The 24768-nt window shown below is 49.3% G+C and overlaps 1 protein-coding gene across 3 annotated transcripts in view; it reads left to right on the forward strand.

Annotated features, from left to right (window-relative positions):
• The window catches only part of VPS35L (VPS35 endosomal protein sorting factor like), a 1734364-nt gene that overhangs the window by 1155900 nt on the left and 553696 nt on the right, over window positions 1-24768 (forward strand). For all 3 annotated transcript variants that reach the window (XM_069647157.1, XM_069647156.1, XM_069647158.1), the window contains exon 22: window positions 9529-9609. In XM_069647157.1, coding sequence (XP_069503258.1) covers window positions 9529-9609 — 81 coding nt within the window. The remainder of the gene's footprint in view (window positions 1-9528; window positions 9610-24768) is intronic.

Here is a 24768-nt window from a genome sequence, read left to right on the forward strand (position 1 = left end):
TGAAGAGCAGGGAAAAATAGAATCAGAGCAGTATCATTTTAAAGGTGAAATATTCCCTTTTCTCAATAGGAACTTTGGGCTCGCAGCAAAGCAGTGCTGCTTTTTTACTCCATTTTTTTAAGGCAAACAAGAACACACCCTTATCGGGTGCTTCCTGTTCCGTCTTGCCCAATGGTGCTTGGCAAACAGTGCAGCCCTCCTTTTGTCGCTGCAAAATGCAGTTTGGATGCAATGGTGCTCACAGGAGCCAGCGCATCCAGTTTGCTGGTTCTGCTGAAGTACATCTTGGTGATGTGGGGAAGTACTGCTATATCCCACACGCTTTGGCTTGATATTTATAAATGCCTTAGTGCCTTAGCTAAATTTTCATTTGGAATCTGGTCTGTCATTTCGGAGGCAGAAGAACACATATTTGCGGGTGACGTGAGGAATTGTTTTGAAGCCTGGGTGAAGGCTGGCAAGGAGGCTCCTCACCAGATCCTTCAGTCGTGCCTAGTTTAATAAATCCAATGGAGTCGTCACGCATTCCCCTGTGGTAACCTCCTTCCATGTGGCCATTGGACGGCGGCCACTACTTGATCCTGACCCTGTGGCTGTCTATATTAGGGAGGATCACATGGATGAGACAGGGTATCCCCCATTTGTGCATGAAAAAGACCCACTCGTACTCTTATGGCCTATTCCCATGTTTCTGTTCCCCCCTTTAGGGAAAATAGAGAAACTTTTTCTCAACACCCTTTAAGCCAAACTCCCATCCCGGGTCTAAAAAGTAAAATGTCCAAGAATACCTTTCAGTTCTAATTCCCCTTCATATACTACTGATTTTGCATATGGAACCATTGAGGGAGACGTTCGGTAGGCCTGAGCCTGGCACGCACGCCGAGTCTTCCTACCGGCGGCTCATGTCGAGGGTGACGGAGTACTTGGGGTGGTCTGCGCCACCAGTGGATTTTCTGCAGGATGACCTGACAGATTTCCTTGACCAAGGTCCACCCACTGACCCGGTGCTGCCATTTCATATGGCTTTACAGAGAAGGGTGGCGGCGGCGGCTTGGACTGCTCCGGAGAGTCTCCCGGCAGTGAACAAGTCATTGCCGAAAAAATACCATCCGTCCAGTAGCAACTCCTGCTACTTGACTACGCACCCCACTTCGGAGAGTTTGGTGGTGCAGGTGTCCACGGCCCCAGCAAAGCAGGCGTTGTACCATACCATCCCTCCTGATAGGGACGACAAACGTTTTGATGGCTGGGCGAAGAAAGTGTTTTCTTCAGGGGGTATGGCTTTACAGGCAGCCAACTCCGTGTGTGCCTTAGCACGTTTCACTCACACTCTGTGAAATCGTGTCTCTTTGGCGGCTGAACATATTTCCGAAGGGGAGGAACGTAATGGTTTTTTTGCCCTCATTCAGGATGGCAAAGATGCCATGCGTGAATCCGTTCAGTCGGGCCTGGACATGGCAGACTGTGTCAGCCGGTCCATGGCGGCGAGCACCGTGATGCGCAGATTTGCGTGGTTGCGGAAGTCAGGGTTTGCTCCTGACGTACAAGCCCGGCTTCTCAAGATGCCCTTTGATGGTGTACATCTTTTTGTTAGGCAGAATCCTGTGCAGTTCCCTTGGGGAACATTGCAAAAAGATTAAGACTACAGGAGTAAGCAGTAAACCCAATTGGTAACAGTCTGCACCACCCAGATTTACCTGGTAGCTGTGGCTGAGCGTTCAGACTTCTCTCAAGAAGAGTAGGGCAGTATGCAAAGTATACACAATAGGGCCGGAACACAGTAGAGCAAACAAACACTGACCAGAGCTTTGTATAAAAAGTATATAGTTATTTATTTAAAACACACTTTAGGCAATACACTAGCACTCTCAATGAAAAGTAAGTTAAAACACAGTCAGGTAAGTATACATACCTCCCTTGTTAACTATCAGACAAGTCAGGGTTAAAGCACAACTATTTGTTAAGACAGAAGTGAGCGCTTAACCTAGATGGCACTCCAATAGTTTAGGTTAAAAGGGGAGAGAAAAGGCAGAGCATAAAATAAAACAGTTCCCAACACTTTTAAGAGTTCAGAGCAAGGGGAGAAAGGCAGTTTATACTGTACAGCCAAGTTCATAGGCTAGGCCCACTTTAAATGGAGCAAAGCGAAATGGGCCCAGGATCACACGGTTTAAAGTACACTGAAAGTCTTTGCAGAGTGTTCAGAAGAGGTTGGGGTGATTCAAAAGATATAGTTAGAAGGCCTGGAGCCAACCCAGTGTAGAAGCCAAGGATTTAAGGGTCACCTTTAACAATCTGTAGAAAGGGAGGCCAGGCAGGACAGAGTACCTTAAAGAGAAAGGAAGCTCCAGCCGGGGCAGTTGTTCCTGGCAGTGGTTGAAGTTCATGGTTCCGACCAGGGGAAGAGAAGATCTCGTCGAGGAGGAAACGTGGAGTCGTTGCACTGCACAGGGATGAAACCAGCCGCGGAGTTCCCGATTAAAAGGTGCAGGCCTTTTATTCGCGGTCAAAAGTGGTGAGCTTGGCTATCCGGCCGCCGGGATGCTTGGCACGGGCGATTCGACCAAGTGACGTCTTTGGAAGCGAAAAAGGGGTAAACTGGTTGGTCCTACCAGCTCAAAGGGAGAATACTCTCCAGCAGAAGATCTTCTCTTGTCGTTGGAAAAGTGGTGAGTTTGTTGCAGCAGGGCTTCACCGGTGGTGTCGTCGGTTGCAGGTGGCTCAGCTTCTTCCCTCTTCGGTTTCTTAGGTCCTGTGGCGACTTCTGAAGTTCCAGTCCCAAAGGCCCTGCTTTTATGCAGAAAAAAACCCATTCATCAGCCTAGCTGTCAATCACACATGCTAAGTGGTGAGCCGGTCGGCTCACCACTGGGCCAATCGGAGTAGAGTGCGACTTGGGTTGCTAAGGCAACACAGTCCAGGGTGCCAATTCCCCCCTCCACCCTTCCTGTGGAACCCAGACAGAGTGGCACCATTTGGAGGGCTTCTGTGGAGAAGCCCAACAAAATAGTGGAACAAAGGGCTCGACCTTGGTCAGAGTTACAGAGACGGACACAAACGCCATTTTAGAATCGAGTCCTGGCAAAAGACCCAACCACTGATTTAATATTAAATAAATAAACCGGCGCTATCTTTAACATTGCACCAAAAAGTGGTGCGTTTAAAACCAATGGGAAAATCCAATAGAGAATATTCCGGTGGAATATTTCGCGTGGTAACCACTGCCACCAGCCAGAAACTCGACGAGGGGAGACGGGACAGTGCCCCCTCGAAAACAGACCCAGGGGCAATCGAATTACCCCTTACCAGTACTTCCACAATATGATGGTTTGTACTGGTTCTGTTCACAATTTTGGACTAGTAAAGCCAATGGTGACTTTACATGCCCTGGGAGACAGTAGTCAGTCCCAGGGTATGGAGTGTATGTTTGGGGGTCACTGTGACACCCCTGTGGTGTACTGCACTGAGGGTGCTGTGTACCACACATACAGAAAAACAGATGATACCCTATGGAGTAAAAAGAAACCCCATAGCCCATAAGCACATAACAAGTCAAAGACATACCTCAAATCATGTCTAAGAGTGGGAGTAACAGAGTCTCACTCTTAGCAGGAGAAAAAAACAAACCCCAAAAATCCAGAAAAGCTGCTGGGGGACTCACTAGGTTTGAGAAATTAGCCTTATAAGAGAATTCTCCCTAACACTTTTTGGCAGCAAGGCTGACGAGAGCCTTGAGAGTTTGCAGACCTCCAAAGCTGCAGCGAAGTCGTTGAGCGCTGCAGTTCGCCAACCTCCACCTTTTCGTCCTGGGGGACAGCAATGGAGGGGAGGTTCCTTTCGATACTACTCTTCCTTTGGTAGATCGACGTGAGCTGCAAGTCAAAGGGGCCACCGTAGGAGTACCAGAGGTGGAAAAAAAGGTACTCAAAGTGACAAGGCCGCTCGGGCAGTTGCCTCGTTGCCCTCAGGCACTGCCGTAGCCGCTTCAACTCAGTTATGAGGCCATGTACCATGGTTCGCCGGTTGGGGGAAGGCTGGCGCAGCATCTTGTGGAATGGCGTGCCATTACTTCAGATGTGTGGGTTCTGGAGATCATAGCCCACGGCTACTGTCTTCCTTTCCGGCAGAGGCCTCATGACAATCCAGCAGGGAATCTCTCTTTGAAGAGTCTGGATCCGCTCCTTGTGCAGGAAATCAAATCCTTGCTGGAGAAAGGCGCCATAGAACTGGTGCCTGTAGCGGAGAGGAACAAGGGATGGTATTGCCCATATTTTTTGATCCTTTTATCCCCGAAAAAGACAGAGGATTGAGACCCATCATGGACTTGTGTGGTTTGAACAAGCTCCTCAGGAAGGACAAGTTCAAGGTGGTTACTCTTTCTCAAGTCCTCCAGGCCCTTCAACTTCAGGACTGGTTGGTGTCTCTCAACCTCAAGGACGCTTACTTTCATGTGCCGATTCATCCCAAGCACAAGAGGTACATGAGGTTCGCGGTTGGCGACTCGCATTTTCAGTTTCCGGTCCTGCCGTTCGAATTGACCTCCGCCCGAGGGTCTTCACCAAGCTCATGGTGGTGGTGGCAGCGTATCTCAGGAAAGGGGGGATTCACATCTACCCCTACCTGGACGATTGGTTGATCAGGGTGCGCTCTCCCGAGCAAGTCCTGGATCATCTGTCAGTCACCTGCCACTCCCTTCACAGGCTGGGCTTCTCCCTCAACTTAAAGAAGACCCACTTGACGCCTCCCCAGCGGTTCCAGTACATCGGAGCAGTGCTCGACACATCCCTGGGGCAGTGTTCGCCTCCCCAGACGAGGGCTCATCACATTGTGCAGATGGTGCACAAGTTTCTACATGCCCAGAGTCTCCCGGCGTTCAAGTTCTTGAGGTTGCTCGGCCTCATGGCATCCTGCATTCTTCTGGTGCCAGATGCCAGTTTGCGGATGAGATCTCTGCAATGGGCCCTCAAGCTGCAGTGGTTGCAGTCCTCCGGCAGGATGTCGGACCCCGTTCAGGTGCCGCCCTCGGTCGCCCAGGATCTTCTGTGGTGAGCCGTCGAAGGCAATCTGATGAAGGGGGCTCCATTTTGGCTACCCTGGCCGGAGGTAACGATCGTGCCGGACATGTCCCTCACGGGATGGGGAGCTCATGCCAACGAGTTGACAGTCAGCGGTCGTTGGTCTCCATTGAAGTTCAGACTCCATATCAATCTGTTGGAGCTGAGGGCCATCAGGCTAGCCCTGAAGGCTTTTTTGCCGTATGTGCGGGGAAAGAATGTCCTGATTCTGACTGACAATACAGTGGCCATGCACTACCTCAACAAAAAGGGGGTGGGGCAGGGTCTCTCCCTCTGTGCAGAGAGGCGATGCAGCTCTGGTTCTGGGCCATCCAGCATGCCATTTCGATCTCGGCAGTTCATCTGGCCGGAGACGAAAACGTGGCAGCAGATGCTCTGAGCAGGCAGAGCACGGTCCCTCACAAGTGGGAGCTGGCTCAGGAGATTCTCTTGGAGATCTTCGCCCTTTGGGGGACCCCACAAGTGGATCTCTTCGCCCACCAGTGTCAACCGGAAGTGTGAAAGATTCTGCTTGCGGGAATTTCCTCCAAAAGGAGCCTTAGGGGACGCATTTGTAGTGGAGTCGTCCTTCCCACTGCTGTACACGTTTCCTCCAGTCCCCATCATTCTGCAAGTGCTGTGGAGGTTACGGAGGTTCTGTTCCCAAATGATCCTCATTGCTGCGGCATGGCCCGGAGAACATGGCACCCGGACCTTCTCGACATGTCCATCTGCCCTCCACGCCGTCTTCCCTACCAAGATGATCTGCTCTCACGGGAGGGGGGTCAGGTTCTCCATCCAGAGGTCAAGTCCCTCAACCTTCATGCTTGGCTTCTGAAAGGTTGAGGTATAAGAATTGGGACCTCCCTGAAAACGTGATGGAGGTGTTGCTTTCGGCCAGAAGGCCCGCAACAAAGTCCCTGTACCGTTGCCGTTGGAGAAAGTTCTGCGACTGGTGCAGGGTTAAAATGTGGATCCTTTTTCATGTGCCATTCCTGTGGTTCTGTCTTTTTTGCTTTCATTAGCCCACAAGGTACTGCAAGTGGGTACCATTAAAGGTTACCTGGCGGCGCTGTCCATATTTAAGTGCTCGTCTGAGGAGTTTTCTTATTTTAAGATTCCTTTGATTTCTCAGTTTCTCAAAGGGCTCACTAATGTGTTCCCACTGTCACCTTTCCAGGTGCCCGGTTGGGATTTGAACCTGGTTCTAAAATTCCTCATGGGAGCTCCGTTTGAGCCTTTACATTCTTGTCCTTTGAGACTGCTGACCTTGAAAACTGTATTTTTAGTTGCGGTCACTTCCGCTCACAGAGTGAGTGAGTTGTTGCAGGAACTATCCGTAAAGCCACCCTTCACAGTGTTCCATAAGGACAGGGTTGTCCTTAGAGTTCGTCCTTCTTTTCTTCCGAAAGTTGTGTCGGAATTTCATTTAAGCCAGAAGGTAATTCTTCCGGCATTCTTTCCTCCTCCGCATCCTGGTAAGGAAGAGGAGAGGCTCCATAGGTTGGATCCTAGGAGAGCTTTAAGTTTATACATCTCACGCATGTCCCGGGTCAGAGTGGACGATCAGCTCTTTGTAGGTTACGCTGGAAGGCGTTTGGGACAAGCTGTTACTAAGCAGACTTTGCCTAAATCGATTATCTTGACAATTTCTGAATGTTACCGCTTGGCGGGTAAGGACCCTCCGGTAGGCTTACTGTCCCATTCTACTAGAGGTGTGGCTGCCTCTACTGCTCTGAAGAGGGGTGTTCCCATTCGTAACATTTGTGAAGCAGCCACATGGGCCTCTGTCCATACTTTTGTCAAACACTACTCCTTGGATTCTATACATGGGCAAGATTTGGCCTTTGGCAAGACGGTCCTCTATGCTGCAATTTAATTGGGCATTCTAAAATTCTAAATTCTTTTCCTATCTCCATACATTGGTACTGCTTTGGGAGTCTGTCATAGATGTGGAATACGTCGGAGGGACCAATCCCTTCGAAGAACAAGTTTCTTTCTTACCTGTTAACGTTCTTCGATGGGATGTTCCTACGACGTATTCCACATCGCTCCCTCCCTACATGCCCCTCTACAGAATTTCTTATGCGATTGCAGCTTTCGTTTCCGCAAGGCTTTCTATAGTCATTCTGGCAGAAGATTGGTGCCACACGTTCTGGGAAAAAACTACAATTGAGGCTACAGGCGTCGTGCTTCCTACTTATAACATCCGGTGACGTCGGCTCGATGGAGGCCCTCGAGGACAGCTTTCATCCCTTCAGCTTCAGTACAGGGCAAGATGTGCTGGACATAACAAACAACCCAGTGGCACTACCTCAACAAACGCGATGGTGTTGGCTCCTTGCCTCTATACAGAGAAGCAATGAGACTGTTGTTTAGGCCTCTGGAGAATGTGTCTGTGCCGGCAGCGCAAACGTGATTGCAGATGCACTGAACAGGCAATCTTCTTCTCCCCACAAGTGGGAGCTCTGTCAGGAACATCTGGAGAGGTGTTCTCCTGTTGGGAGAGTCCTCAAGTGGACCTCTTCACTTCCAGTGTGAACATGAAGTGCAGGTGGTTCTGCTACGATTGATTTCCATCACAGGGAGCTTTTGGGGATGCTTTGTCGGTAGAGTGGGACTACGACCTACCCTATGCATTCCTGCAATCCCAAGCATTCCACTGGTTCTCAGGAGGCTACCCCCTGTTCAGGTCAACGATGACCTTGATTGCTCCGGACTCGGCCAGGAGAACGTGGTACCCGGAGTTACTAAACATGGCCCCTCTCTAGCGTCTTCCACTGATAGCAGACCTGCTCTCCCAATCCGATGGGCAAATCCTGCATCTGAACCTCAACAGCATGAACCTTCATGCGTGGGTGCTGAATGGTTGAGGTATAGGGAGTGAGATTTGTCAGAGGGAAGACCAGCCACCAAATCCATTTATTCCTGTAAGTAGCATATGTTTTCAGCTTAGTGCTGGGAGAGGGATATGGACCTTTTTACTGGCTCCATATCCTCTGTTCTGGCTTTCTTTGGTCCAGGCAGTCCTGCAGATTGGCTCTGTGGAGGGGTATCTTACTGACATTTTGGTTTTCAGGAGGACCCCAGAGCAGGGCTTTTTTTTCCCACAAACTCAATGGTCATGCAATTCCTGTGGGGGCTATGTAATCAGTTTCGTCATGCCTACCAATTTGTGGTTCCAACATGGGGCTTTAGTGTTTATGTTTCTTATAGGTGCTCCGATTGAGCCCCTGCATTTTTGTTAGTTATGATTGATCACCCTTAAAGTGATTTTCTTGGTCGCAATCCCTTCCGCTAAAAGGGTGAGTGACCTCCAGGCGTGGTCAGTTAAACCTGTGTACTTGGTTATCTCCATGAAAAAGGTGACGTTAAGAGTGAGGTTATCCTTCTTCCCAAAAATGGTCTCTGATTTCCATTTCTCTCAAAACATCCATCTTTCTATCCTCTTACCTATGCTCGAAGACTGATTCCATCCGCTGGACCCAGTATGGGCCCTCATTATCTACGTCTCTATCAGATGAAAGGGGCCGGGTAGCATGACTAACTTTTTGTTGGTTATGCTGGTGGCCGAGCTGGCAGGACTATGACTAAGCAGACCATGTCAAGGTAAATTGTCCTCTTCATCTTGGAATGCTATGATCTGGGAAGTAACGATGTACCAGAGGGTCTCGGGCACATTCCACCAGAGGATTGCTGCCACCTCAGCTCTACAGCGTGAAGACTCTGTTCTGGACATCTGCCAGGCGGCTACGTGTGCTTCTTTGTAAGCACTTGCCCATCATTAGTGGGTAGATTCTGTCTGGTCAGGACTCCCGTTTAGGCAGAGCTGTGCTTCAGGGTTTTCTCGTTTAGGTTGTATCCTCGATCCCCTCCGTCCTCCAGATCTACTTACAGCTATGAGAGTCTCAAAGGTGAGAAATCCGTGGGAGGAAAAAGGTCTATTAGAAGAACAAATTACTTTATTCATGTTAATCTTTGTTCTGATGGAAGTTCCTCCCGTGGATTCCTCATCATCCTCCCTACCTGACCCACTTGGTGGATAGCTAGTACCCCTTGGTTCTGCAGTCCCTCAGCATCAGAGTGCTAGGGGAAAAAAGTGTGGAAGTTAGGTCACTGGCTCAGCGCTTCTAGATTTACCAGCTCCCCAACATCACATCCGGAGCAGGGATCGTAGAAGCATTGAGCACCCACTGGCATTTCCATAGAGCATCTGCTCTGAAAGAGATATCAAAGATGAGGGATTTGTGGGAGGAAAATCCATTAGAAAGAACATTACTGTGAGGTACGTAATGTGTTCTTTAAGTCTCTCCAATAATCAAAATGCACCCTCTTTGGAAGGTTCAATATTGCATTATGCATTTGAATTGCCTTACCCACCATTACCAAGCACAATTGTGTTTCATCAGTTTGTTAGCCCTCATTTATATGTGCCATTATACCCTGAATGCATATTTGTTTTCCTTTTTTACAGAAATCAACAAGAATTGACCAAGGATCCAGTCATACTTAATGCTCTACTGCATGTTTGCAAGACTATGCATGATTCTGTAAAGTAAGAAGTTACTAAACCTATGCTTATGTTGTGCATAACAAAGAGAATACAGATGATTGTATAATTGGATTTTTAGTTCAATCCCTAGAAATTGTATATACATGTACAGTCAAATGTATAATCAAAGATACACAGTAGAGGCTTAGTTGAGTTATATTCTATTGCTCACCCTTAAGGTGATTTTCCTGGTTGCCATCACCTCTGTGAGCTGGGTGGGTGAGCTCCAGGCACTGTCTGTTTACCTCCTTATTGTTTTTTCCAAAGAGAATGTGACTTTGAAAGTGAGGCCCTCCTTTCAGCAGAAAGTGGTCTCTGACTTCCATCTCTCCCAGAAGATCCATCTTCCTGTGTTTTTTCCTCTGCCTCACACTTCCAAGCATTGGCTGGACCTGGTGCAGGTTTAAGTTCTAGGTCTCTCGTTCTAGAGAGGCTAGGAAAGACAACCAGCTTTTCGTGTGTTATGCTGGTAGCTTGTGCTGGCAAGAATCCATTAGAACAAGTTACTTACCTCTCTGTAATGTTCTTTCTGATGGATATTCTTCCTACGGATTCCTCATTAGCCACCCTGCCTGCCTTTTGTTGCAGAGAGCTAGTACACCATTGGTTCTACGGTTCCTCAGCTTCAGAGTGCAAGGGAAAAAAGGGTGGAGTTTAGGTCACAGCACCACTTTATTGGCACCAGCGTCATATCAGCCTCAGGCCGTGTAGAAGCAAAGGGTGGAGCTGGCGCTGTGCCCTGCGCAGGCTTCTGGTGCTGCTATAGGGATATAATAATGAGGAATCCATGCGAGGAACAGCCATCAGACATAACATTACCGATAGGTAAATAATTTGTTCTTTAAAAACACATCTTGATGAGCACATTGCTCCAAACAGAACATGGTGTGTAATAGTTTGCTTGCCTCAGGAACAGCCATTCAGCTTGTGATTTCCACAGCATGTTTTCTTTATGAGCAAATGATCAATAGAATAATATTTTTTATAAGGCATTCTCCTCTTCTCCCTATATTTTGTCTTTCCATGTGCACTTTTAGTCTCCTGATCCTGTATCACCGCCTGCGTGACTCTGCCACATCCCTTCTACTCATCTTTTTTGGGTATAACTTTCCAGCATCTGATATAACTTTCTTTTGCACATACAGCTGTTGCCATCACCTGGCTTCTGCAACATTGTAAGAATGAAAATCCTAAAGTCAAGATCCCCTGACTGGTTTACCTACTAGCTGCATGGACAAGTCCACAACCATTGTCTTGACTAGGACAAAACTCTGTAATGCCCCATCTAATACGAAGTCTCTCGGGGCTAGGTTGTCGGTTAGGGATGTTTCTCCACAGCCTCTGTTGTAGGTTGTGAAGAGACTTATCCTTAGTGGGTGAACACATTGTCCACTAAGTTAGACCAAACCTCTCTCACTTGTCAACGCAGCAGAGTAGTCAGTCTCTACAAGTACTGCTTCCCACTCAAACCTCCAACCCAGAGGAATGGGATGCTTGTCGATTGAAGATGCTTGACATGTTCGCCAAGGCTCCGACGGCGCCTTCAGGACCCTCCCCAACTGGATAAGCCAGTAGGGATCTTGCAAAGGACCTAGTCTGCACACCTAATGGCCTGGCACTGGCTCCAATGGGTTAAGACCCATCCGGTCACCGACAAGCCTTTGGACCGTTTTCACTGTTCCTTTTTTCCTGCAGACACTTGAGTGAATGTGATTTCAGTCAGTCGACGGATACTCAATCTTTTTTGACCAAAATGCCTAAATCAACCTTTAAAGCGTGTCATTCCAGCTATTATTCAATGTTGGTGCTGGATTCTCTCTGGACATGTTTTTTTTTGTTATCTTGGGAAAGATCATGACGCAGAGGAGTGTGGATCCTGTCAATTGATGCACCCTAAGGCGGAGAATGAGCAGCTAGAGTTTTACTGGTATCTTCAAAAAGGACTCCAGAGAAAGAAATCTTTGTCAAGTGCCCATAAAAGGAACAAAACCACAACAGATATACCGGCACTGGAAGAGCAGTCCCAGAGTGAGAACAAAGAAAGAAAGATAAAATGGTGAGACAAACATTCTAACAGTGATTTGTCCTCCACTGGGATTAACTCGTCTTCATAAAAGCTCCTGTTGCTGCCCCAGTCTCAGGAAGAGGTAGCCCCAAGGAGGCATGAAGTGTACACAATGGACTATGACATTCCGCTAGGGAGGACCCAGCTGTATGACATAAAAAGGACAAAAGACTCAATCAGAGTCGAAGCAGGCGTGAAGCCTGGCAGACCCGGGAAGTTGAAACCTGGAAGCAATAAGCTATGTCGGAGAAGCAAAACTCCAGTCAGGTGGACGTCAACAGCAGGTTGCAGAATTCCTTTGCAGGCCGATGCAAAGGAGGTCGGACGGGAAGCTGGGAACCGACCTACGGTGGCGTGAACTCAGAGGTGGACTGAGCGGTCCACTAACTATGCCGATATCGCCTGGCCAGATAACCAGCAGTGCCAAAGTACGGCACTGGGGAGCGGAAAGAGAAGCAAGGAGAACATTTCACAGGAACACAGTGACCCAACACACCAGGAAGAACCGGTAACGTTGCTCCAACGGAGAAGAAGAGCTAACTGAAGTCATGGGAGACCTGGTAGGGGATTGGGGAAGAGTGCAGAATGTAAAGAAGGCATCAGGAGTAATCTCCCTCGTCTCAGTAAATGTAACAAGAATAATGAATGGGAAGAAAAAGCCTCAGGAGTAATCTCCCTCGTCTGTCTTTGTTCCAGAAGTACCCAGTAAAAGAAGGCATCAGGAGTAATCTCTTTCGTCTCAGTACTTGTGATAGAAGTACAGAATGGGTAGACGACATCAGGAGTAAACTCCCTCATCTCTAGGGTTGTGACAAAAGTTCCAAGTCTGAAGATTACATCACACATGATCTTCCTTGTCCCAGTTGTGTCAAGGAGACTAAGAGCTCAACACTATACTCTCAAGAGGGACACCAAGACTAGAGAGCCTTGCGAGAACCGTCTCATTTGTCAGAGTGTTAGCAGGAATCGAGGAAACTATGGGAATAGCTTCCCTTGTTCTCACCAACAAGAGAAAGATAAAAAAGTCAAGGAAAAACTTATATGAGCAACAAAATAAGTGTATGACATGTAATCAAGTCCTGAAAGAAGCCTGGAAAGAATTGCCAAGTTTGATTTAAGAAAACTGTTGCCGGAAGTTATCCAAAGATAGCCAGTGGCTGAACCATCAGAGCGGAGTCATTCTCCTGGTTTTCCACCTAATTGTTGAATCAGGAACTAAGGCAAAAGGTTACCAGCCCGGAGGCTGACCAAGTTGACATGGGGAAGAAAGCAATTGCTCAACTGTTGGACCAGGAATAGCAAGTCATTCTCCTGGTATAATCTACAAATGCAGAAATTGAACTATTACCAAAGATCAAAGACTAATAGATAAACGCCCAGAGGACTGATCCCATTGAACCAGGTGAAGGGAGTCATTCCCGTGGAGCTATTTATGGGGAGATATTTATGGTAATTCTTTTTCTTAGTGGTAGGGCTGGAGTAGGTTAGTTTGGACAGAGGACAGACATATTTAGTTTGACAACCCCCTGACGACGGGCACCCAAGTTATTCTTTAGTTAGGTAGGGAAGAACCTTTAGGAATAGGGAATGATGGGCCTTTTTTTCATTATTATTTGAATAAAGATTATTGTGAACATGCCACCCCTTTGTCCGACTCCTTCCTCCAGCAAGCCACATAGGTCAGTCCTTCAGAGCTTTCTGATATATGTGGTGTACCTGCTCTCCTCCCTCCTTCAGATCCATGTACTGCAATGGGATTCTATCAAAGATAAGGAATTAGTGGGAGGAAAGAATCAATGCGAAGAACAAATTACTTACCTCTCTGCAATGTTCTTTCTAATGAATTGTGTCCCCCCCTTGGATTCTTCATCTTAGATCTATATTCTCCTGCTTTGCATCTCTTGGTAACTTTTTCCCGGCAGGGAGTGCTGTGTGTTCTGGCATCGATGGTCATCGACCCGTCATCTTCGAGACCGAATGTGACATCGATGCAGGTACAAATAGCAAGCTTGGCGCTCCATGGCCTCTGTTAATTTTTTCCACATGCCCTGCATGCTACTCAGGAACTTTGCTTCAGAGAAATTCTCTGACGCACTTTCTTAAATAATTCCTCTATTTTTGTAGATTCCTTGATGTGTACTTTGAAACTCTCTGGTTTCAAAAAGCACGGTGATTGCGGTACTAAAATTATTGCTCACCAATCCCCATAGAATTTGTCTGGGGTGCCTCAGTATCGACCATATTTTGGCGGATTACGGCTTGTGGCAAGTTATGACACCTAAAGCCTTAAATGAGAGGGCCTCCAAATTAGCCCTAGGTCGTTAGTCTTCGAAGTTGCCAATGACGACACCATTGAAAGACAGACCCGACAAAGGTAAAAGCTCCATGGCTGAAAAATCACCCGTGTAAGAAGCAACACAAACTATTTCACTCAAGGAGTGAATTCAATCATTTATTTTCTTCCTCATCGAAGACGAAGAGAGACGAGGCATGCGCCCACAGACTCCAGAAATATTTCCAGTCTAAATCTTCCTCAGTGGAGAAGTGGGGTGAATTTTGCATCAAATTGATGCAGGTCTTCAAAAAAGTGGACCCGTCCTCTCTCTCTTCCTCCGGGAAAAAGACCATTGAGCCTACCATGCCTGACAAAGCCACCAGGGACTCGGTTCACCAACCTCCTCATGCACCAAAGAACCAGAGACCGCTCAAATCCTCAATTCACTGTCTTTCAACGCCACCAACATCATCTGCAGCTGATGCATTTTATGACCGTCCTTCGGCACTGTCATCATCAAAAATGTATTTATCAACAACAGTTGACTATCCGTCAACTAGATTTGCTCCAAGGTCTAGAAGGGATTTTATGTCCTCTTTCCAGGACATTTTTGACTATGATGATGACGCGGGTCCCCTTCTGTTTTGAACCTTTGGGTCTTCCTCTACAACGTGAGGATTTTCAGGAAGTGGAAAAATGGCTCTGATCTAGCCTCTGACCTGTACGACGGAAGTTGCTTGGTCACCTCTCCTGAGGTGGAAATCCCATAAGGAAATCCTCAAGCCCACCCCAATGTTACATACAGAAGGATGATGGCGAAGGTGACCAATGCCTCAGGTTGAGGTCCCTCTGCCAGTGGTATAACCAAATGTACCTTGACAGACACTCTAGACAAGGGCATACATGTTGAACCTGTCCTTCCCTTACACAGTGTCATTATAAATCCCATCATGGAGCTTTGAAAGTCTCCCTGCTCGGCGTCGTCAGTCTAGAAGGATTTTGCTAGGAAATACAGACCAGCCTTGTCTGATCATGAATTCTTTACCAAACATCCAACATGTGATAGTCTGTTGGTACAGGCTGCGACTGTTGGTAACAAGGCTAGTGCCTATCCCTCTTTACCTCCTGACAGGGAGGACAAACGTTATGACTGTCTCGCTAAAAAGTTTTTTGCCTCTGGCAGTATGGCACTAAAAGCTGTTAATGCTTTTTGTGCACTGTCCAAATTTACACACCTTATGCCTGTAATAGCTGAGGCAGCTGAGCACATCCCTCAAGGGGAAATGAGGAAAGGTTTCCATAACACCAAGGAAGAGGGAAAATGAGCCATGCATCAATCCATTCAGTCAGGACTCGACACGGCCAACTATCGGAAGAACTGGGTCGACGAGTTCCGTCATGTGAAGTTTCCCCTGGCTCAGAAAATCGGTGTTTCCGCAGGATGTCAGCGCAAAACTGCTTGGCATGCCTTTGTACGGTACACAATTTTTGGCCAATGGGCAGATGACGGCCTTGGACATTACAGGCTTCCATTTGCTGTGGCAATAAGGCAACCTGCTGAACCCTCAACCTGATGGAAGGACACACCCTTTTGTTACTACAATTATAGACAGGAAGGGAAGCAACCTGCTGCCTATCAAGGTCAGAAACAGTTCTTTCGGCCATTCAGAGTTAGAGAAGCTAAAGCACAGACCACTTCTGCATCTGTCTGCACCAGCTGTCCCCTCCAGTATGGCCCCTGCCGCAGAACCTCTTTTAAGACTTCTGCCATGTGTGACGGTTCACAGGAGCTAGTCACTTCTCCCCAGGGGGAACCCTTTCCTGCGAGGCTAGGGAGCTAAGGTCTCTACCCAATAGTCCCCATAGGGGTGGTGGAAAGCAGGACCTCACGGGGAGAAGCACCCCTCATGGGGATAAAGAATCCTGTTCTGTGAAGGAACTCCCTAACCCTCTTGCCCTTGCGCCTTTAAAAACCCTAAAATGTGCAGAGTGTTCAATGAATACACTACTGTGTGTTACTGTAACATTCCCTCCCTCCCTCCCTTTCTTGAGAGTTGGCACCAGTGAGACAAGGAAGAACAAGAATGATGGCACACATTTTTCTAAGAGTACTGGTAAGAGGTGGCCACGAGGAGGCATGGAGAGCACATCATGGAAACAACCAACAGACTATGACACTATGCTGGGGTGGGCCCTGCTAGTAGAGATACAAATTGAGAACGGATTGAAGGAAAGAGAGAGAAGCCAGCAAGGAGCCAGACAAGCCTTAGAAAGTTCAAATCCAGGAACCTGTTAGCTGTACCGAGAAGCTGGTCCTCAGAAGAGAGGATGCTGAAGAGTGAAAGCAGGAGAAGGATCCTGTGAGTCATCAGGGAGCCAACTCACCCGAGTGCTGGGGAAGTCGAGGTGGTGGCATGACCTCTGGGAGGTGGACTGCTCGGTCCATCAACTACGCAGAGACCGCCAACCCGAGTCCTTCGCGGAGCACCGCATGCAAACCAGAAGGAAGTGATGAGCGAACAGCAAACCGCCCGCGACCCCGGGAAGAACCAGACACTTGCTCCCAAAACATGCAAGGTATCGGGAGCTGCAGGAAACCCGGGTAAGGTCAGGACAGACCAGGGGAGGGTTCAGGGAAGAACAGAGTGGAAGCTTCATCGGGAATAATCTCCCTTGTCGCAGTAGTGATACCCAGAAAACCAAAGTCAAGAAAGCCTTGGGAGTAATCTCTCTAGTCGCAGTACTGATACCCAGAAAACCAAGAGTTAAGACAACCTTAGGAGTAATCTCCCTCATCCCAGTGATAAACCAAGTAGTATTAAAACGGATTTTAAAAAGAAAGAGCTGTCTGGAGATGATCTTCATAACTGCATAAGACAGGTAAAAGTTGCTGGAACTGTAAAGCAAGCCTGCAGAGACCGTTGGGAAGAAGTGAAGAGACTTTTCAGGACTATTGTCAGAGAAAATCTCAAGGCAGCCCTCAAGGCTGTGCGAGGGGTGTCAGAGAAGGGAGTCATTCTCCTGACCATATACTCTGTTGAATCAGAAATTAGAGCAAAGGATTGAGGGGAATGAAATAAAGACTAACACAGTTCACCGGGAGAAGGGAGCCATTCCCCTGGTACAATTTTAATTTGTATGCTGAACCTTTTGTACACTAGTGGTAGGGTTAGAGTAGGTTTTTGGATAGAGGACGGACATGTTTCATTTATACAAACATCCTGATGACAAGCACCCGAGTTATAGTTGTTTAGGCAGGCATAACCCTTTAGACATTGGGAGAGGTGGGAGCGTTTCTTTATTTTAAAAATAAAACGTGTCGAAACATGCCACCCCTTTGTCTGACTCCTACTCGACTACGGCACACATGCTATACCGGTATGAGGGCATCTGTGTCACAATTTTCAAGAATGTTGCACCACTACTTTGGAAGCATGGGTGCTTCAGGTAGTCTCTCAGGGTACTGCCTCCCTTTTTTAAAGCACCCTCCAGATTTCCACCTCTGGCCAGACCACCTCCTGTTCCAGACCTACTGCTCCTGAAAGAGGTTTCCTCTCTTCCATAGCAGGGCACCACAGAATTGGTACCTTTACAGGAAAGGAATAGAGGTTGGTACTCGCACTATTTTTTGGTCCCAAAGGAGGACAGAGGTCTGTGACCCAGCTTGGACCTGAGGCGCTTGAACAAGTTCCTCAGAAAGGACACATTCAAGATAGTAACACACTCGCAGTTCCTCCACGCTCTAGACATTCAGTATTGGTTGGTGTCAATAGGCCTACAGGAGAGCTTACTTCTATGTGCCAATCCATCCAAAGAACAGGAAGTACGTGAGGTTCATTATAGGCAATACTCCCTACCAGTTTCAGGTTCTGCCTTTGGGCTTACCTCTGCCCCAAGAGTCTTCACCAAGCTGTTGGCAGTAGTGACAGCCAGTCTCCGGAAAGGAGGGATTCACGTCTTTACTTACCTGGACATTTGGTTAATCAGGGCACAGTCTCCGGATCAAGCCCTAGATCATCTTAACTGCACCTGCCACCTCCTTCGCAAGCTGGACTTCTCTCTCAATTTAAAGAAGTCTCAGCTGACATCTTCTCAAATGCTCCAATTCATAGGGAGCAGACCTGGATTCTCCCCCCGAGGAGAAGGCTCTACACATAATCTAGATGGTGTAGGTAGGGAAGGCATTGTATCACAAGTATTGACACTGATACAATGGATACCATTTGTAAAACCTTTATTGAAAATGTTGGGGTTGGAGAAACTCTTATTCTGCCCTATAACTAAGATAGGAGTAGTCTCGACCATGAAACGATAAACAAAACAGTCCTAGTGAAGTCTGTCAAATTAAAATGGCCTATGCTAAAAAAAAGAATGCCTGCCGTTTCTCTTGTACAAAAGTGTAAAAAGGAGAAATGTATGCAAAAGGAAAAATCAGGGTGTTCACCAGGGAGCGCGGGGACTCGAATGTCTCTGGAAACATCTCCTCGTGTAGGGCCTCTTTGCGGGCTGAGACCGCCCGCCCCCCCTCCAAGAATCCCCCATCTGAACAGACTATACCCCTGGAGGGACGTGTAAAGTGTGGGTGCACCCCCCCGTTCCAACTCTGGACGGAGGGTGCCAGGAAACGGGAGAAAAGCTCGAAACTCCTATCAGCGGGCAGTGACCCAGCCCGAGCCAGGACTGGGCACCAGGAGAGAAGCCCTGCATGGAGCGAGTACACAGCGGCCCAGCTCGCCCGCCAGTGCACACCAGCGGCCCCCTGAATCGCAGTCCCCCTGCTGTAAAGAGGATAAGCCCCAGAAGAGCGGGATGCGATAGGCAAGGTCCTCGCCAAAGCAGAGCTACTGGCCTCGCTCAGCGGGGTCTGCCATTGGTGTTGGCGAACCCCCTATCTGGCCAGTGTAAGGGGGTGAACCCTCCCTTGGCAATAAGAAAAACTGAGCACCCCTGAGCGTGGTGCGGCCAGGCCCACCCCACCCACCCACGGAAGTGAGCCCAAGGAGCGGGGGCCGATCTCCCCAGCTCACCTTGTGGGGGGTTCACATTACGGAGACCCCCATGGCATGGAGGAGGAGCCCAGGAGGGCATTTGTGGAGCGCTCTGCTTTAAGTGAGGTCATCCATAGGGGCAGTTCAGAGAGGATCCCTATTAGGACAGAGGAGGCCCTATTGCACCGGGCAGAGAGGCCATCCAGAGAGGATACCTACTGGGACAGAGAAGTAGCTATTGCATCAGAGTGGGGGTTTGCCTGGCCGGGGGGTGCACACCCTGCAAATGGCAGAGGGCCCAGTGGTGGCCCTCTCCCCCCCTCTTGTCATCACAGGAGGGACCTGGGGCATCGCCTCCCCTTAACCCCCCTCGCCCGACACGTGAGTGGAGAGGAAGGGACTGGAACTTGGGGGAGGCGGTCTGTGGCAGGGAGATGAGGAGTGCCCAACCCCTCCCCCATGATAAATGGGGGTGGGCCAGCGGTGGGCTAAACGAAGTGTTCGGTGACAAATTGCCCTCCATCCAAAAGCGGATTCACTGTGGCTGGACCCGGGATGCCTCCCCGCTGGCCCCTTGGGAGGAAGGAGGCGCCAGTGGAGTAGGCGGCACAAGGGACACGTGAGGGACCTATGAGTGCGCTGGTCACCCAGTCGCTGGCCAGGAAGAGCGACAGGGGAACCGAGTGGCCCACCGTGGAGGTGGAGGGTCCCCCACCCCCCGGACTTTCGGAAGAGCATGCAGCTGCCAATGGGAGCTCGGACATTAGGAACAGCAAGTGCTGGGGGGACTGCCAGCAAGGACAGAGTGTGAGGTGGTGGTCAATGGCTGGGACGGCCTAGAAGGAGGCGCAGGACCGTGAGATCGATGGGTGACGTGTGGGCCCCCTGGGAGCATAGAGCGGTGTGTGTGCGCCCACCTCCTGCTGACCAGGGTGCAGGAGGACACTTCCAGTGCCACGTGAGGGCCGTCCACAGGAGGACAGCTGGAAAGTGGAGAGGGGCTCGGAGCTGCAGTGACCAGGGGCCCCTGAATCGCAAAAAACAAACCTGGTGGTGTAGAAGAGGAGGCGGATGTGAGTCACCCTCAGCAGGAGGAGAGGATTGTACTGGGGGTGCTGCCGGCAGTGAAGGAGTGGGTAGGAGTGCAGGAGCAACATAGAGAGGCGCCATCAGGTCTGGGGGCACAGCGACATAAACCCACGGTCGGTCAGGCCCTTTCAGGGAGCTTACCGCACGGGCAAGTCCTGGGGTGGCGGTACATGGACATAAGGAAGAAAGTTCTCCCTTTGTCTACACCCCACGAGTCCCAGAGAGGAGAACGCCCGACCGGGGCCAAGGGTCAACGATGGGAGATGATGCTGGCGCCACCAAAAATGATGTAGCAGCCCTTCTTGAAGAGATGAAAAGCATGAGGGTGGACATTGGGGGGAGAGTGGACAAGATCACCAGCAGAATTGACAATATGGAGGGAAGACTGGCGGAGGTGGAACATAACCAGTCCTCCCTGGACAAGTTAGAGACCCAGATTGACGTGCGGCTCATGGAGGTTGAAAGAAGGAAGGAGGAAATCCTCCTGAAAGTGGATGACCTAGAGAATCGCAAGAAGCGCAATAACCTTCGATTATTCTGAGTTCTGGAGAAAGAAGGGGAGGCCGAGAAAGACTTGCATAGTGCCGTCTTCACCATCACTAAACTAATTTTTGATAACAACGCCATCAACAAAGCCAAGATAGAGAGGATACACAGGGCTAGGGGGGCAGCCAATGGCCCCAGATCCGTGCTTGTTCGCTTCCACAACTACAGTGATAGGCTGCAAATCCTTGAAAAGGCGAGAAAGAAGGGATCTGTAATGTACAGCTCTGCAAAGGTGACAGTTTTCCAGGACCTATCGTCCCTCACCCTTTCTAAGAGAAGGGTCTGCGCCCCCCTCACTAGGTGGCTAAATGAAAAGGGAATCAGATACAGGTGGGGGTTCCCTTTCTCCACATCGTTTGAAGAATAGGGGTGCAAATACAGACTTACCTCAGATCTGGAGATTAAGAGGCCTATGAGCGAACTGATGGGAGAAGGAGAGACCCCCCACACCTCAAAGGAAAGGCAGCTGGATGAAGGATGGTGGAAAACACCAGGGACAAGGAGGAGGCGAATCAGCGGCTCGCAGAAGATCAGGAAGCCGAACACTCCCCCGGCAGAGGGGAACAGAGGCAAAATGTGATGCAAAGCCTTCGATAATGTGTGTCCCAATGAACCCGGACCTGGGGGACCGGGTAACTGTCTCTGTCCCCACCTAAGGGTGCGGGCATCATATGTTATGGTGTTCGTTCTTGGAGGGCACAGTTAATCTCATTGATCAGTTGAATAAGAGGGGAGTGGGGTGTGTGAAGGAACTTTAAGGGGGCAATTGAGGTGAATTTGCGGAAGTAGGGGGGCTCAAGAATACGAGGTGTGGAAAGAAGGGATCCGACAGGTGGTTCGATTTTCACCCAGTGATGTCAACAGGGCAGAACTGAGCGCCGCAGGGGGTGGCGGGAGGGTTGGGGTTAAGGGAAGGGAAGGGAAGGGGAGAAACCAATTGGTACGGGGTGTTACGGAAGTAGAGTTATGTTTTTGCAAGGTTCAGGCTGATATAATGAAGTCCAAGAGGAGGAGGGCAGGCCCACCCCCAGACAGGCATAACATGAGCAAATCATGGGGAATAGTCTGGGGGAACAGCTGCCTATGGATCGGCACCCGGAATGTGAAAGGTTTGAATTCACTGACCAAACGATCTATGGTGGCAAGGGAAATCCGGAGGTCAGAGTTGGATGTTCTATTTCTCCAGGAAACCAAGTACTCCCAAGGGGGAGGAAAGAAGGGTCTCCTGTGGGCGTGTCGGCTGAGAATGTTGGGGCTCCGGCCCTCTTCATAAGGCGGGGGTGGGCATTCTGGTACAGAACGGTCTGAGGATGGAGGTCACCAAAGTTTGGTCAGACGTAAATGGGAGAGCCTTACTGGTCTCAGGGTATATTAGGAAGACGCGGTTCACATTCACCACCATAAACGCTCCCAACCAGGGACAGTTACGGTTTCTGAAGGACACAATGGCAAAAATCGTGGTAGAGTTCAGGGCATCTGATCACGGGGGGGGCAGGGGGGATTCTCAATACATGGGCAGATCCGGCCATAGACAGGCAGAGCCTTGGGGAAAGGGCACAAGGGCACGGGAGACACAGGGCCCGCACATCGTGAGTTTCATGACTCAGTGGGAGAGTGGGGGCTGAGGGACATATGGCGCCATCTCCACCCGGGATAAGGGGCTATACATTTTACTCCCCACCCCATGGTACATATACGAGGATTGATTATCTGTACATCTCGCGACATATATGGGAGGAGGCTCGGGACTCGGAGATCGTCCCGATCTCTTGGTCCGACCATGACATGGTGACAGTGGAAATACAGTGGGTGGGTATTTCTCCAAAAGGAGCAAAATGGAGGTGCAATGACTCGCTTTGGAAGGACCCTGTGTTCTCCTCTGAGGTGAACAAGGAAATAGAGGAAAACTTTAAGGTCAATGATGACGCAGTGGTAGACATGAGGACCGTATGGGAGGCTGATAAGGCTACGTGGAGAGGGATCCTAATTCGGGAAGGGGCCCGTAAAAAGAGGGAAAGGGCGATAGTTGAGAGGAGACTGAGGGAGGAGATAAGACACCTTGATGCAAAAGACCATGACCCTTCTGGGAGTCCGGAGGAGTGCATACAGGAGGCGAGGCGAAAGAGGTAGGAATTGAGACTCTCGGAAGAGGGGAAAGTAATCCGTAGCCTGCTCTTCCTGAAACAAATGTTCTACGAAAAAGGGGATAAAGCAGACTCCTTATTGGCCGCACGACTGAGGTGTCAGCGTCCATATAGGTGGGTCGCGGAAATAGGAGGGCATGATGGGGTTGCGGGTCTAACAGGGGAGGGAATTCCGGAAGCCTTTGCAGCCTTCTATGAGAAATTGTATGCATCAGAGGTTTCCCTGAGGCACCTGGAGGCCATTAACCTGACTAGACTCCCTGTGGAGGAATCCTCTGCGCAGGAAGCCCCCATAATGGAGGAGGAAGTTAAAATTGCGGTGGCGAGGTTACCGGTAGGGAAGGCACTGGGTGAGGATGGCTTCACCTCTGGTTTCTATAAAGCATTTCTCCCTGCCATACTCCCTTTCTTGACCAAGCTGTTTAACTATATACTCGATACAGGAAGGGCGCCGGAATCGTTCTACCGTGCTTTGAGTACAGTGATTCCCAAAGAGGGTAGGGATCATCAGAACTGTGGTGCATATTGTAAAGACTGGAGGGAGGTGTCTGTACATCTGCTCTCTATATGGTAGAGGAGAGGCCCAAAGGACCCCAGCCAAGATTCTCTATTATTGGTATCATGGTCGAGCAATCAAGGCTTAGCTTCTCAGGATGTGATGCAGGCTGGTTCTTGTGTAGTCCCCAAGCCGCCACAAAGGAATGTCCACACACTGTATTAGTTAAAACACAGTCTTTTATATAATTAATATTCAAGGTTATGTACACTATCACAATAACTCACTTTGTGCTCAGACAATCAACAATGGTAAATATATACAGTTCTAAAGTGGTACCACAAATATTATCAGATCTCATTAAAGTGCATCAACTATACTGTCAGAATGTCACACAGATCAAATAAAGAGGAAACCAGCAGTAGAGAGAAGAGGGAAAGCAAGTTGGTTGAACAAGTGGTAGAATACTGGCCTCTATCAACTAGGCACAGTTCTGTGTGGAGATCCCCCCCCCCCTGGGCAACCTGTAAAGCAAAGATGTATCACAAGCCCAGTCCATATATTGTTCTATGAGTCTTATTTCCCTCTACAATAGTTCTACAGCCCCAATGTACCTGGAATTGTAGCGTTTGTCGACGGCCCTTCTTGAGTGCCCTCCCTTTAAGGCAGGAGTCACGGGTCGTCGAACATCCGACGGAGAACTGGGTGAACTACGGCGGTGAAGTGGCAGCTTCGTTCCTAGCGGTGCTCGTCGACGACGGAGCATTGGCATCCTGCAAGGACAATGCGTGCGAGGCACCTCGGTGACGATAGTTCTGGATTACAAAGAGATGAGGAAGAACTGTGGCCCAGCAAGGGCGTCGAGTCGTCGGCATCTCTCTGGTCTTTAGGTGGCGGGAAACCCACCGGCGGATACTCCTCGGTGCGTCGACAGTCGGACCTTCTCCAGTGGGATAAAGCGGGCGGCGATGCAGACGAGAGCGTCCTTGGATCAAATTAAGTTCTAAGGCAAATGGGAGCACGGCGGCTCCAGTCCAGCCCCATCTCCGGTCGGCAGCCTGTCGTAGGTCTGTCTACCAGGAAGCTTTGGCAAAGATCAGCTGGTGCATGATGGTCCCTCGTAGCTCGGAAAGAGGGCGCCTCAAGTCCTCTCTGGGTCAGTCCCTGGAGACACAGCAGCTTTCAGATTGTGAAGGAGAGCAACAGCAATTCTTCTCTTCCAGCAGGGCTTCAAGGTTAAGCTTCAGTTTCACTCCAGTTACTCTTCAGCTTCTGAACACGAATTCTAGCAGTGAGAGGCCCCCAGATATACTAGTTGATCTCTCATTCATTCTGCTGGGTCACACTCAGGCAACCAATCGGTCAGAAGGGCATTCATTCATGCAGACAGGCAGCCAATCAGGTGCATGGTGCATTCAGGCCATTCACTTCTCTCCAGACACTCACAACAAGTTATGTGTATTGGGACAAGTACCCAGCCATTCAACACTCCACACTGCATTCATACCAGTTTCGGGCAGTGCTGTCTCAGTCATTGTGTCAAACACCAGATACTAGAC

This window comes from Ambystoma mexicanum, chromosome 2q, assembly GCF_040938575.1.
Source record: "Ambystoma mexicanum isolate Mex_15411 chromosome 2q, UKY_AmexF1_1, whole genome shotgun sequence".
Classification (NCBI taxonomy): Eukaryota; Metazoa; Chordata; class Amphibia; order Caudata; family Ambystomatidae; genus Ambystoma; species Ambystoma mexicanum.